Genomic DNA, 14061 nt, shown 5'->3' with positions numbered 1-14061 from the left:
ACTAAAAATGGACTCTTGGGGCTCAGCTCACAAATCCAGAGCAGACAGGGAGCTAACACACACACACACACACTGCAAAGTCAGGGCACACAGGGAAGATGCCTTGGGAGAAAAACTGGTGAAAGAAGATGATGGCAGCAGTCAGGCAGAGAACCACCACTCTACAAGAGCAAACCCTGGCCTTTGCATCCCTGCTGTGTGGTCCCCCATCCCCTGAAGGGTGGGAGGACCAGCGTGTCCCTCGCCTGCTCACACACTTCCATCAGAGTCAGGAACCAGCACGTACCCCAGGGGTCTGAAAGGCACCTCCTGCGACTGGAGAGTGTATGTCTACACTCGTTCTTTCATGGACATTCACCAAAACCCCGTGTGTGCTGTCACAAGGTCACTGGTAGTTGGCAATGTCCCATGGGGCCTTTTCTTAGACACAGCTTATGTACTCACAACTACACTGCTAAGGAATGCTTTTTGCCTTGCTCTTGATGGAGAATGACTTTTGTTTGGTTTCTGGCTGAACGTCTGAGTTAAAAATACAAGACTGTTTCTGGCAGAAGTGGGTTTTTTTCTGCCTTTGTATTGCCTCGGATGCCCCTGTGCTGCTGTCTCCTTTCTGGCTCAGATGAGCTTTGTTTTCTTTCTAATGATCATGTTTGCACCGGTGAGCAGTAGGAAATGCTTTTCCTATTAGACCATTTCCACGAGCACTGTTGGGAATGAAGAATGAGCTCAGAGAAGTCTAAAAAAAGCCCAGCTGGTGTAAAGATCCTGTCTCCGGTGGTCAGAGAACTGAAAATCAGGAATGTCTGTGGTCAAAAAGGGATGTGTATGTACGCACATGCACACAGGTAGAGCAGGATATGTTCTCCCCGTGATCTGCAGACACGGAACAAAGGACTCTGTGCTAGAAACACTTTCAAGCATCCCCACTCTACAGACAAGCTTCATCCCAAGCTCTGCAGCTCAGACCCTTTCTTACCCCGCATGAAAATATTTTATTTTGCTTTTCTTAAATGCCAAGAAAAAATAGGCCTATCTTTCCTGGCTTGGATTTATTCCATCTGGAATCACTGCGTGATCACAGGACTGTGATAGTGTGTTACAGTCTCAGTATAAAGTAAGAGCTTAAATACTTTCAAGCACCCATGCGATCATTAAATCTTTCCTATCATGCTCCATATCTCTTGGCAACAACAAGCTGAGGACTTGGGGCTTCTCACTTGAGGTCACCAAGTTCAAACATCTCCAAGCCCCCTCCCATGATCCAGAAACATGCCATCATTTGTGGGTGTGATCCCTGTCTCCAGCACTGAGAACAAAACCAACACAGCTGCAGGAAACCTCCCCAGTACATAGTATTTGCCATGTGCCGCAACATAAACATCAACACAACTGGAAGATAACAGCCTAACAAACAGCTCAATTGTTCATGCTAAAGACATCAAAAAGGCACGTGGAGACCTTTCCAGGACACGGATCCCCACCGCCTTCTGGGGATCCAAGCACAGGCAGAGCCAGAGCTCTTCCAACACCCAACACAGGACTTGCTGCATGCCAGTAACCCATAAATCACTGACATCAGGGTCAGCTCCTCTTGCCAGCTTCTGCTCTTTAGGAAGCATGCTCCACCTAACTTGCTTCCAAAGAGAAGTTCCTAGAACATGATTTTCTATTATCTCTGCCTAATGATTGATGAATCACATCATCACTCTGGAGACCATCAATGTGATCAGGAGATGAGAGGGAACAATAACTAAGGTCCCAGATTTGGCAAAGGCAACTAGCATTTTTAGGTGCTCATCAAAAACCTGAAAAGAACTGTGTTGCTTGAAGGCAACAAGCCCACTCTTCATGAACCCCAACAAGCCTGACTTGATCAGCGTCCACACAGCGAGGTCTCCAAACAGCTGTGTTCTTCTGGAATTCAAGGCATCACATCCTGACAGTCCCAAATGCAGGAAAGTTCAGGTCTAAAATCTCATCCTTCAAGAGAAGGTTACCAATACCACCACTAAATACCAAGCTCTCATAAACCAGTTCATGTTGGAGGTTGGTACCGTTGTTCTGCTTAATGGACAGTGAAGCCAAGGCTCAAAAAGGCAAAATGCCTTTTTGCCTACAGTTGCCCAAACAGTCAACAGTAAAGCTATATGCAGGCTCTGTTTTCCAGCCAACAGGCCACACTGCCACCCATATCAGGTTAGAAATGAAGTAAGAATGAACACGCTATAAGAAACTCCCAGATCAGCACTGGAGGAAAAAAAAACCATCTTCCTACCGACTGTGACACCTGGACTCGGACTTCACTGGTATCCAGTGGCGATGTACTTGACCCCTGGGACTTTCTCTCTGAACTGGATTGGTGCTCCCGGTATTTCTTTGACCTTGCAGGTAATGACAAGAACTCTTTTCCAGAGATCTTCAGGTCTCCCATGTGGTGGCTGTCCCCATTCTGGTCCTTGGGAAAACAAGAAATAGTCATTGCACAAATTGCTTGTCTCAGGTTTATGTGGAGATCTGTTGGCAAGTATCCACAGAACAGGAGACACACAGAAGCAAGAAGTTAACATGGAGTTTAGACGGTGTGATTTGCCACTCATGATGTGCAGGGCTGAATGAGGACATTTTGCCTATCTCCACAGCGGGTGATTTTAATGAGTGGAGAAGAAGCATGACCCCAACAACACAGAGTAGTCAACTTATCCACAGGGAGAAGTCAGGGGAAAGTAGCATCCTCTTAAAAAATCCAGGTATGGAGGTAGAGGCATGGCTGGTTTATTTACAGGCATAGGGAATGATGGATGAAAGGTCCAGAAGCAGTCAGTGCTGCTGGTGATTTCTGGCAACTGCACTCATAAAAGCCTCTTCCAGAGTAGCAAGCTTATCTTGCCCAGAATATCAAACTCTTGGCACAAGCCCCTCCACTTGCTGCATCTTCACTTCCTCCCAGGACCCAACCATGCTGCGAGCCCACACTGAACCATGGATAACCTGGCCATGCTCCAAGGAACATGGCTACACTAGATGCTCCACAGCATCTCCCATCTCTAGGATTTGGTTCCCAGCACACATGGAGCATTGCCTGCCTCAGTGCCTCCCACTGACTTAATGAAGAAGAGGAGCCCTTACCCAACAGTTTCCTAAAAGGCAGATCAACATGAATGGTTGGAGTCCCATTCAGCTCTTTTGCCAACCCTCATGCTACCAGAAGCACGTGGGGACCCCAGGGTAACATGACTAACTACAGCAGATGGTTACAAGCAGTCCCCTGTTCTCTCACTGCTGTCTTCCTTTGCTCTCTTAAAGGCTTGTGCTCAGTGCTCCCATAGCCATGCAAAATATAGGATTATCACCCCCATGTAATGCATGGGGAAAATGAGGTGACAGAGATCACACATCTCCTGAATTCTAGTTTTTGTCCCTTCTCACTGCAGCTCCTCTCTTTGCTTTTCCAGGCCCTGCCTTGCGCCTGGCTCCTCCTTTCTCACCCCAAAACACACACAACTCTATCTGTTCTCTGTCAGAAGACTTGGGTTAATAGCCCTGCCTGTATTATCACAACAGCCTCATTACTGCTGTCATGCAGATGAGGCCCTTGTACAGAAGCATCAGCAGGAGTATTCCGTGTTTAGCTCCAAAGACACTTATTAAAGGCACCAGGCACCTTACATGTTACTGGTGGGAACAGAGTGCCTAAACCTGCTTGATGCTTTGGGCTTCAGTGTTTCTGGGCTGCAAACCACCCTTTTTATCACACACAAAGCACTGAGGGGACTCCCCAGGGTGTCCTCACTGCAGCAACTACATGCAGGTGAAAGAAGCTCAAGCACAGCTCAGGACATGACCCACGGGCCCACAAGGTTGGGATTTTAGGGCACATACACCAGAAAGCCAAGAACACTGAACAGGATCTGAATTCACAGCACACCAACAGCACAGTGGGAGGCTGTAGCCAAAATTACTTTTCCATTCCTTGCAATGGAAACAGGAACAGGGAGAACAAGTAAGAAGAGATTCATTTCCCTAGCTGCTATTGATGGGACCAACTGCAGCCAGGCCAGTGTCCACATTTTGAAAGGCTGCCACAAAAGTAGATTTCAGAACTGGAAAGAAACTGCCTTCCAATGCCTTACTGCCTTAGTTAGAGGCCTCAAACTGTTTAGTTCATGACAAAAAGAATAGATGACTCAATTATGGCACGTAAGTACCTTCAGGGTAAAAACCAGCATGCAATAAAGAGATTTTTAGTCTGGTAGAGAGAAGAATAAACAAGAACCAATGGCTGGGAGCTAAAACCAGAGAAGCTCAAAACAAGGAATAAGGCACAGGCTGGAGAGAGCAGGACGATCAGGGAAGCAGTGTTCCCGCTGTCTGCTGGGGCATTCAGAGCTGACGCGGGTGCATCCTGACAGACAGACTCTGCCCAGACACACAGCTCCGTGCAGAGGCATTGGACAAGAGTTCCTGGCCTGTGCAGTAACAGGGGTCCCTGCTGACTTTGAAGGCTATCTCTGGCAGAAAAAAAGGGCAGAGAGGGTGAGACAATAATGAGAGGGTTCTGGAGACATCACAGTTCACTCCACTGATTTATTCTTTACAATCTTATCACCCTCACCATAGCAAGCTTGACGCAAACAACCTTCTCCCATGACTGTAATCAGCTCTCCCTAGGAGCCGCAGGAGGGGAGAGGAAGGGGAATTGCATCCAAAACACTCTTGCAAGAGCCCCATGGCAGCACCAGTGCCTGCCGCTGGGCAGACCCAGCGATCCTGTGCAGGATTTTCTCAGAAACTTAAATGATCCCCGTAGGTGGAAAGGTTCAGTGCCTCCCAGCTGACTGTAGAAACAGCCTTTGCCCTGGGGAGACTAAGAAAACGCTGATCTGCTCGGATGTGACATTTCCAGCAGCGAACCAGAGCAGAGGCAGTCCCTAGAGCCCCTTGGAACAATAAATACCCTCTGCCTCCTGCAACGCACCATCTCCTGCTTCTGACCTCTCCTTCCCTGCTTGTGCTGAATGCAGCTCTCCGCTGGGCTAATAAGGCACTGAGATTTGCCACCAGCCACTAAAGGGGCTAAAATGCTAACGATTATCCTCTCAATAAAGGGCTGTTTTTTTCAAAAAAGCATAGAAGTGGCTTTTTCAGCTTTCAGTTGTTAAGTGCCTTTTTAGTTAGACCAGCTGTTCCTCTCCTCCAAGCTCTCCAGAAACCCTCTTTGGTTAATCCCATTGACTCCAATGATATCTGCTAATTGCATACTTCCCTGCAAATGAAGCCAGTCAACAAGCCATTACAGGTTCCTACTGATACTTAATCTTCAAGGCCAGACACCTTTGCTTACCTTTTCAGAAGGGAACTTCAGGAGGTCTAAGCTGTCCATGCTGTTCCTTTGGAGTCTCTTTGGCCTGGCTCCTGCAAAACAACGCACTCTCGCATCAGGAGGGTGTCACTTACCGACAGCACTAATGTCACACAGATAAAATTCAAACCATGGCAGACCCCCTGCTCCTGTTAACTACAAAGTCAAAAGGACGGGATGTTGCAGCTGTGCCGTCCTTGAGATTCAAATGTGTTTTTTTCTCTATTGTTTTGGGTCTTTTTCAAAACATTATTGCACCACAGTCAGCAACAGCTAGGGCTGCATGAAGCTTTTGCTATTGAACAAGTAGCCAGGTCGGACTACGACCCTGATCTCAACTGAGGTCTCTGGAATTCAGGAGTTACAAACGTCACTCTAAACCACAAGTCATGGGACTGGCATTGAGAAAAATCATAACAAAAATATAGTTTAATACATCTGTGGATTTGTTGCTTTATCTTCATGTTTTTAACTTAAAGAATGTATCTGGGACGCAGCTTTGAGCTTTTCCCTACAGTCACAAGGATGAGAAAACTAACTGAAGGAACAAATATTTTCCAACTATTATAGGCCCAGCCTTAAGTGGAGCAAAACCTTGCCCTGAACCTGACAGAGAAATCAAAATTTGGCAGCATTCATGTTTATTCGAGATTTCATAAAGTTCATTTTAACGTAGTATTCCAGCAATAACAGAGGGGGTGAAGCACAGTTCAGCTCCGACTCCTGCTTTCCAGACTCTCTTTACCTCCACATCTCCCTCCAACCTGCTCCCAGCTGCTAATGCCTTGCTCACTTACACAGCCAGGATTTACAAAATGGCCTTGGGATGCCTTCATCACATCTGGGAAAACTTCAGCCCTTTCACCCTCCTGCTCCCTGTCCCTGATCTTTCCTGAAGGTTCAGTTTAGCTGATCACCACGTGACATCCCATCCCAACACCACCAAACAGGGCAGAAATGAAAACTTCGGACTCAATGTCCTATGACAACTTCCAAGCTTCAGGGGAAATCCTGGGGGAGGGTGAATGAATGCATGTGAATCGAAACCCATCCCCATGCTGAGCCCTGAGAACGGAAACCACTGAGCTTTGTGTGGTTCCTGCAACAGCAACCTTACCAAACCTAAAGATTCCCCAGTTTCCCACCACCACTTCACAGCACCATTGCTTATGTTACGGTAGTCCCCATGGTCCCTGTTCGAACCCAGGGTGCCAGCCACTGAGCTGCTCACTGGACAAACTTAATGAGAGAGAAGGCACAAAATTCATAACCAATTCAAGACTGACTACAAGCAGAAGATGGTGATTAAATGGAAAAAGCCACCAGGTAGCAGGGATTCCCACACTAACACACATCCAGCTCAGCCAGGGCTCCAAATGCGACCACAGTTGTATCTAAACCGCACCAACTCCAGAGATACCGCTGCTTGGAAAAGTTCAGCCTCGCTTAGATTCATAAGATATAAGACAAGCTCAGATCAGCTGGGACTTTGCTAAGGGTCACACACATACGTCACATCTTACTTATAAATGACCTAAAGCTAATTTCACTGCCCCTCACTACCCTAAAGTGATTTACTTCTTGCAGCCATAAAAGCTCAAATCAGCAAAATATTTCTGCATGTTTCTGTCTCTCTACTCCAAAAAGCACACTAGCACCAGCTTCGTTTTAAGATGACCTCATTACTAGGCTTGTAAGTTCAGAAGGGGCTGACATCAGGCTTTGTGAATACGTGCAGAACAGATACTGATGTAAATACGCAGAGAGCAACCACGCTCCCACCAGCAACTCGTGGGCATCAGCACGGAGGAGATGGCTGTGCAGCAGCAGGGAGGCTGCCGCTGGCCCCAGGTCTCCTCCCATGCTGCCAGACAAGCAAAAGGGCTTTTGGCTGTTGCCACATCGGTCAGGCAGGAGCTCAGCGAGGGGAAGGCAGCGGCGGGTTGTGCCCGGTGGCTCCCGGTTACGCACAATGACATTCTGGACATGGCTCTCGGCTTCCCTTGGAATAACCTATAGTCTTATTTGTGGAGCAGTGAGGTGGGTCTGGAATAAAAGCCACCTACAAACACTTAATCAGATGGTATGTTTGGGTTTCAAAGCAATGCCCGAGAGGTGAGGCCAGCATCTGGAAGTGAGCGTGTGTCACAGCAGCTTTTAACGGCCACTTCCAGGAAAGCAAGAAAGGAGGAAAGTGTGTCTGATTAGATAAACACACATCATTTCCAACAGTCTAAAGAGTCGTTAATTATACACCTCCATCCTCAGGTGCTTTTGTACATTTGCAATAGCATTAAACTGCTGGCCAGAAACCATTAATCTCTGACCTGAGAAAACCTGCCTTCCCCTTTGTTAATTTAATATACGTAGTCAGCTGAGACTACCTCAGCAATTAGGGCACGCAGAAGAATTTGTCTTTTTCAGTTGTTTTGATGCTGGTGTTCCTCTATTACTATGTGGATTTCACATTCAGTTAAACTAAGAGAAGTCAGGAGTTAAAAACTCAACTTCAGAGCCATCGAACTCAGCTATTTTCTTCCAGAAGAAAACACAACCAGCACCGGGGTCAAATGCTGGTCTCACAAAAGCCCATGGTTCTGCCATCCCCACACACCACGAGCTGTCCCGCAGGTGGAGCAAGCAGTGCCATTAAAACAAGCAGCTAGCAGAATTAAGAGGATACCTATCAGTCAGGGCTATCATAAACTGGATCGACACAGGCAGCAATTCCCACCACACATATGGGAGCTTCTCCCCTTTACTCTGCAGGCTCGGTAGCCTGCAGCATACCCATCTTCCAGGAGAGCAGAGAGATTTCCATACTCACAGGCACCCCACGACAAAAGGAGTCCCATTAACTTTCCGTCTCTGACCAGGACATTCCCTCAGATGGCTCCAGATGTAACTTTCAGCCTCCTCCAAGTTATTTTTCCCAGAAATACCTGCAGCACTGCCTAATACTCAGCAAAAGTTCAACTCTGCCTCTTTCTCCCCAGTGCCGATCAACAGCAGCAGCAGCCGTGGATGCAAAAGATTGACCAGCTGAAAACGTGGGTCTGTTGCTCTGGAAGGTTTTTTCCTCTCTCTCCAGTATTTATTGGCATGTTTACCAAGCCTGCTGCAGAGTAACGGAAAACCTCAGGGGCATTTCTAAATGCTCTCTCTGTCTTTAAGGTTTACTGAGGTCTCTAATAGAGCAAGTTGAAACCTTCTTGTGAACATCAGCTGAGCAATGCTACTGACTAGCTGAATTCATGCCTTGTTTTCCTGGAGCTCCTCGGATGTTGTTCTTTTCAGTGCTCAGGCTCGGGGTTGTTGTTTCTTTTTTAAATATTTTTTTTCAAAAATCTCTTCCCCCCCCCCCGCCCATGATCTCAACGCCACCATGAACCAAGGAGTTTTGGTTTTGTTTGGGCTTTGGGGTTTTTTTTGGGGGGGGGAGGGCGAGGTTTAACTTTTTGCTTTTGCAATTTTGTTCCTGAGGAGAGTTTAACGGTTTTCACATTCCTGTATTTTAAAACTCGATGAAGCAAGTCACCTCCCTCCCTGGAAGAGAGCAATGGACTCCAGGGAGGGGAATTTTACTGCAACAGAGAAGAGGGAGATGCTTGTGTTCTTGCCCGTATGCATATGAGACATCCTTTCTTCCTATAGCTCCCTCACATCCCCCCATCTCACAAATACTCCCTGTTCTTCTGTCTTTGGGACACTAACCCAACATATCCACATCAGATAGCCATCTTTTTTCTCTGTCTTGCATCTCCACCCTGCAGAGATGGGGATGGCCCCTCTGCACATCCTTGTGCTACCTGTGATGACATGGATGCAGGAACCTTTATCTACAGTCTCTTCTTCACAGCCAGAAGTTTGGTAGTGCATGCTCCCTACTTTCCTTGGGCTTTTTAAGCTGATCAGCATAGAGCAACACTGGCCTCTGCACATCTGAGAGAGAGGCTAAACACCAGTGCTAACATGGTGCACGCAGCAAGCACAGCATCTTTCCCCCCATTCTTCTCCTATCCCTTTGGTATCTGTTCACCAGCTCCGTACTGCCCAGAAGGACTCTCTTTCTGTGCCATGGGGAGGCCCTTGAACAGGCAAGTCCTCAGATTTCAAGGTGCAATTAGAAGAGAAATGCTCATGTAGCAAAAATTCTCTAGCAGTACCTTGCTACAAAGTGAGCTGTAGCCACTGAAAACACAAGGAAGTGTTTTATCTTAGGATGGTGATGGGGTCACCCCATGTAATTCTGCAGTAGGGCAAGGCTGGGTAGACAGTGTGGGCAGAGTTTTGTTCCTCTATGGACAGTCTCCATATCCGACTGGCGCTCCTGAGATTTCAGAGTTGACAAGATCGAGCAGAACATGTGTAGCAGCGACTCAGGGAGCCCTGCCAGGAGCTCTCATCAAGTTGACATGTGCTTTGATAACTCCTAGGCTCTCCCCCATCTCCAGCAGCTTGGAGAGCTGCCTACTCCATCCCTGTTTGAGACGGAACAACCCCCCCCCCCCCCCGATGCAGATCGAGCGACAGTTCTATTTGCAGGCCAGGAACACGCTGTATCCCTCTGGGGTAGCTGTACCAGATGAAGCAGAATTAAACCTGACAGTGGACTCCACAGAAGACCAACAGGGAAAGGTTGTACGGCCAACATCACCCAACCCCTCCCGCCGCCAGCGCTCCCAGCTGAGCAGCGCGCACAGCTCAGCGGCAGCAGTTATCCCACAGAACACAAGCTTTGCACCCCAAAGAACACAACAAATCTTGGCATAAGCACTTGCCGTATTTTCATGAAAAGGTCATTTCTCTCTGGACCTGTATTAATTGAGATACTGACTTGTCTTTTGGGTGAGTTCTTCCAGTCCAGGACATTGCCTCCCCACATTTGTACAGAACCCAGCATTTCAGAACCTTGATTTTAGCAGACAACTCTACAATATTGTTCAATATGATTAAATTAGACCAGCCAGCCAGTTGTTTGGGGTGGAAGACTGGTCTGTAAACCCTACCAAGCTCAGAAGTGACAGTGGAGATACAGTCCAGCAATCTGAATGCTCACAGAGCATCTCAAATCATACGCTACTGACATCTAATCGGGAAAGCTCTGTCAAGCTAATGCTCCATTATTACAGCAAGCTCTTCAAAGAGCAGAGGGGGGAAAAAAAAAAAAAAGGCAAGCACAGCAGCAAGAAAAGAAAAAAAAAAAAAAAAAAAGCAGCCTCCGGTAGGACAAGCATCTCATTTAAGACTTTAATTAGTCTTCAAACACATAATGGGTTCTGGCACTATAAATCCACTTGACCTCTATTATTGCCAGCACTTGCGTGATAAATGCTGGCATTTGTTTTCCCAGTTGTTACTGGGATCGAACAATACTTTTCTCTAAATAGAGAAAGGAAATAATATCAGTTATTTATGATGACTACACCATAAAACGCTGGCACCAAGCTGTTGTGTGTTGATCCATGGGAAGGACCATCTGCTTACCCCCCAATCCTTTAGACAGGAAAGGACCAGGGGAATCCTGACAGCTCTGGCCCCTTCTGTGTCTGATGACACAGTTAAGATGGGCAAAACAACATTTTTCTCCCTATCAGTTATTTGAGGGCTTTTCTGGCTGCATGGTCTAGACAAAAGCCAAGAGCAGGTATGGCTCAAAACAGAAAGGACAGTACATGTGAAAGTAATAAAGTCAAGCCATAATTAAGGGCCAGGGAAAGCTGTGGGAATGTTGTTTTCAATGTGGTGTCACATCAGACTTCCTCAAGAACGCTTTGGTCCCAGTGCAAAGCCCTCCATCCTCAGCTCTCCATTGTCAGAGCTGGGAGCCAAAAGGACAGGAATGAAACTCTTCTGCTGGGAAGATCAGGCTTCAGCATGTTTGCTCTGATATGCTGTATTCATTGGCACACAGACAGCACACAGCTGAGCAAATATCAACCTTCCAGACAGATCCTGAGCACTACAAAAACCTTCTCCAGAATAACAATTTTGCAGGTTTTTTCTCAGTGGCAAAACTGTTCCTTTAAAAAAAAGTGTATACAACATGCGGTAATAAAGAGAAGTTACTTTTGAATCAAGATGCTCGTCTGCCTGATTTGGCAGAAAATGCTTTGCGCGTATGTGTCACACGAGTTTTGCATCCTCCAGAATCCAGTCTGACAGCTGAACAACTGGCTGAAAATAACAGCATTATTGCACATTTACATGGCACCCAGGAGCCCCTCAACATTTGGCTGACTGCATTCAGGGTGAGCAGCTAGCACAGAGGCTTCTGAGATGGGAAGAGGGAATAAGGAGACACTCTGGACCACATACCAGAAGAACCTTCACATTCACATGGAAGAGGTAAGGCTTGGAGCAAAAGTCCTCCTTGGAGATAAGAGATGGCACAAGGGAATTATTCCCCCAGTGGGGGCAAAACCAATGTAGCTCAGGAAAGCTGCAATCTTTGAGCTCAAGGTGATCTTACACCTTGTAGCCTTACAAACTGTTACTAATTGCCATGATGTCGGGCACATCTTTGATTCCAGTTTTCCCCCATACATGCAACAAGCATGAGCTTTTCTCTAACTGAGCAAGACTGGAATAGGGCTTATTTGCAAATAAAGTGCTGGCAATTCAGGCCAAACAATGAAGTATTTTGGTGTGTATTTGCAGGATCTAGAAAAGGCAGAGCACCCAGTCATGCAACACCTAACAGATAGTCAAATACAAGCCTTGGAGCTTACGGAAGCTTGGAGCAATGTTAGCGAAGGCCTACATAACCATAATCTATTAAGCAGACCATTGCCTGGGGGAGGTTAACAGTTGTGGGGACAGGAGGATTTTCTGGGAGATAAACTGAACTGGGTGGAGCAAGCTGGGAGGAGGCACGTAACCTCAGGGCTAATTTAAGAACAGCCATGAAAGGCTTGGCAGGAACACCTGGCTTTCTTCTAAGCACAGGATTTTCTCTGCCAGTATATAGCAGAGCCTCATGACCTCCCATCTTCCATTATCAGCTTGTGTTGAACAAGATCAAAAAGAAACTCAGTTTGAGCTAGAAAGTGACACACAGTGATTAACACAGGCAACATCTCCAGCAGCTAGACAAGCCCAATTACAGCAGCTGAGTCCTAAACACTGACTCAGGGAGGGCAAGGGAAAGAGCAACACACATGTCAGAGCCTTGCAGCGATCAAACACTCACAGTAAAATCCTCTAAAAAGAAGGGCAACGTACTTGATCCCTCCTCCTGGATGCTGTTGTGAATCAGTCAGCACCTTGCAGCAGCCAGGCACTTTCCAGCTACTGGGACATGGCTGGCCACACTGGACTTTGAATTCATGAGCTCTGCCTCTACAAGCTGCCAGGTCTCTTTGCTAAGCAAAGGTCTGTTGGTCTGTTGTCTGAGTGCTTGCCCCTGCCAGGCTAGGGGCCAGCCTTACTGCTGAGTGAAGGAGTATGGTTCCTGAGGTCAGTCAAGAGATAACGGTGACTCATGCTGAGGTTCTGGCCTTGCCTTGCTCAGTGAAGTGCCAAAGCAGACCACGGTCATCCATCCAAAACCTTTAAAAGATTAAAAAGTAATTCTAGCTGGGCGAGAGAGAGAACTCGCTTCTTCTTGGTCCCTTTCTTGCTCTGTGCTGCAAGAAAAACCATTAAGCAGAGGCATCTTGTCCCTAATAGTAACACCGTACTGTTAGACAGAAGATCATCATATCCATAGGCATTTCCTACACGTTGGCTACCAAAGGCAACTCTCTGTGGAAAGTGCATTCGGGAACCAGACAGCACACACCAGAGCTGGGATGGCTGCAGGAGCCTGGAACAGCAGCCAAAGGGAACTTCAGGCTTCCCAGCTCAGAGCAGGAGTTTGTGTAAGGAACAAACGATTTCCAGAAAGTTAGCTCTCCCCACAACAAGAGAGCCCTTGACTTAATAGACGGCTTTGCCAAAAGCCACGTTGTACCTTCTCTGCCACAGGCTTCGAGAACTGGCCTCTTCCTCATCCTCCTTTCCAGCACTTGCAATTTCCCCTGGCATCAAGATAAAACAAGCACCTGAGTTTCATTAGCACGATATCTTCTCCTCCAGTCCTGGAGCATTTCCTCTGCTGTGAGCTGAAAGTCTTGCTGTACTTTACATTGATGCTGGGAAGGAGGCTCGTGTACAGAGCAAGATGAAAGAACATTAAATACTTCTTAACGCTTTGAGAAGAATATTTTAAAACTTCATAAAGCCAATACTGGTGCAGTCTGAACTGAGTGCTAAATTACTTGGTTTAAATCCAAATGACTCAGAGGTTCATCCCCCCCATCAGTGCTGCTGGAATGATTTAACAGCTGTAACAGCAGAAGTTACTCAGGTTTAGAAAAAAATCATTATAAGGATAATGAAGAAGCATCCTTTAGAAGTCCTAAATCTTCACCCAAGAAGCCCCCCATGCAAGCAGCACTGCTGTCCTTGCTGCCCTGCTCCCTTAAGCATCACAGCAAGGACCACCACAGACTCAGGTCTTTTTGGACACCTTCCTGCAGGTGCCTTACTGGGAGGCATGTGGGAACACTCGCGCTAGCACTTCTCTGAGCTCAGAAGCTAAGGTTCCACTGAGCATCTGTTAGCATGCAATAAAGCAACCAGACCACCTTGCGCTCTGCCTTCCACTTGGCCAAAAGCTACTCTGCTTCAGTCAACAGCCTCATCCATCAAAACCCTGC

At 47.0% G+C, this 14061-nt stretch overlaps 1 protein-coding gene across 2 annotated transcripts in view; it reads right to left on the bottom strand.

Annotated features, from left to right (window-relative positions):
* Positions 1 to 14061, bottom strand: part of GPSM1 (G-protein signaling modulator 1) — a 69406-nt gene that overhangs the window by 24288 nt on the left and 31057 nt on the right. Inside the window, exons 10-11 of one of the 2 annotated variants that reach the window (XM_010570784.1) lie at positions 5342 to 5412; positions 2276 to 2455 (exon numbers count right to left, since the gene is read on the bottom strand). In XM_010570784.1, the coding sequence (XP_010569086.1) occupies positions 2276 to 2455; positions 5342 to 5412 (251 nt within the window). The remainder of the gene's footprint in view (positions 1 to 2275; positions 2456 to 5341; positions 5413 to 14061) is intronic. The other variant, XM_010570785.1, reaches the window with a different exon arrangement.

Source organism: Haliaeetus leucocephalus, unplaced genomic scaffold, assembly GCF_000737465.1.
Source record: "Haliaeetus leucocephalus isolate CR32 unplaced genomic scaffold, Haliaeetus_leucocephalus-4.0 Scaffold306, whole genome shotgun sequence".
NCBI lineage: Eukaryota > Metazoa > Chordata > Aves > Accipitriformes > Accipitridae > Haliaeetus > Haliaeetus leucocephalus.
Note: the sequence above shows the minus strand (reverse complement) of the source record. Positions and strands in the feature narration are given on the sequence as shown.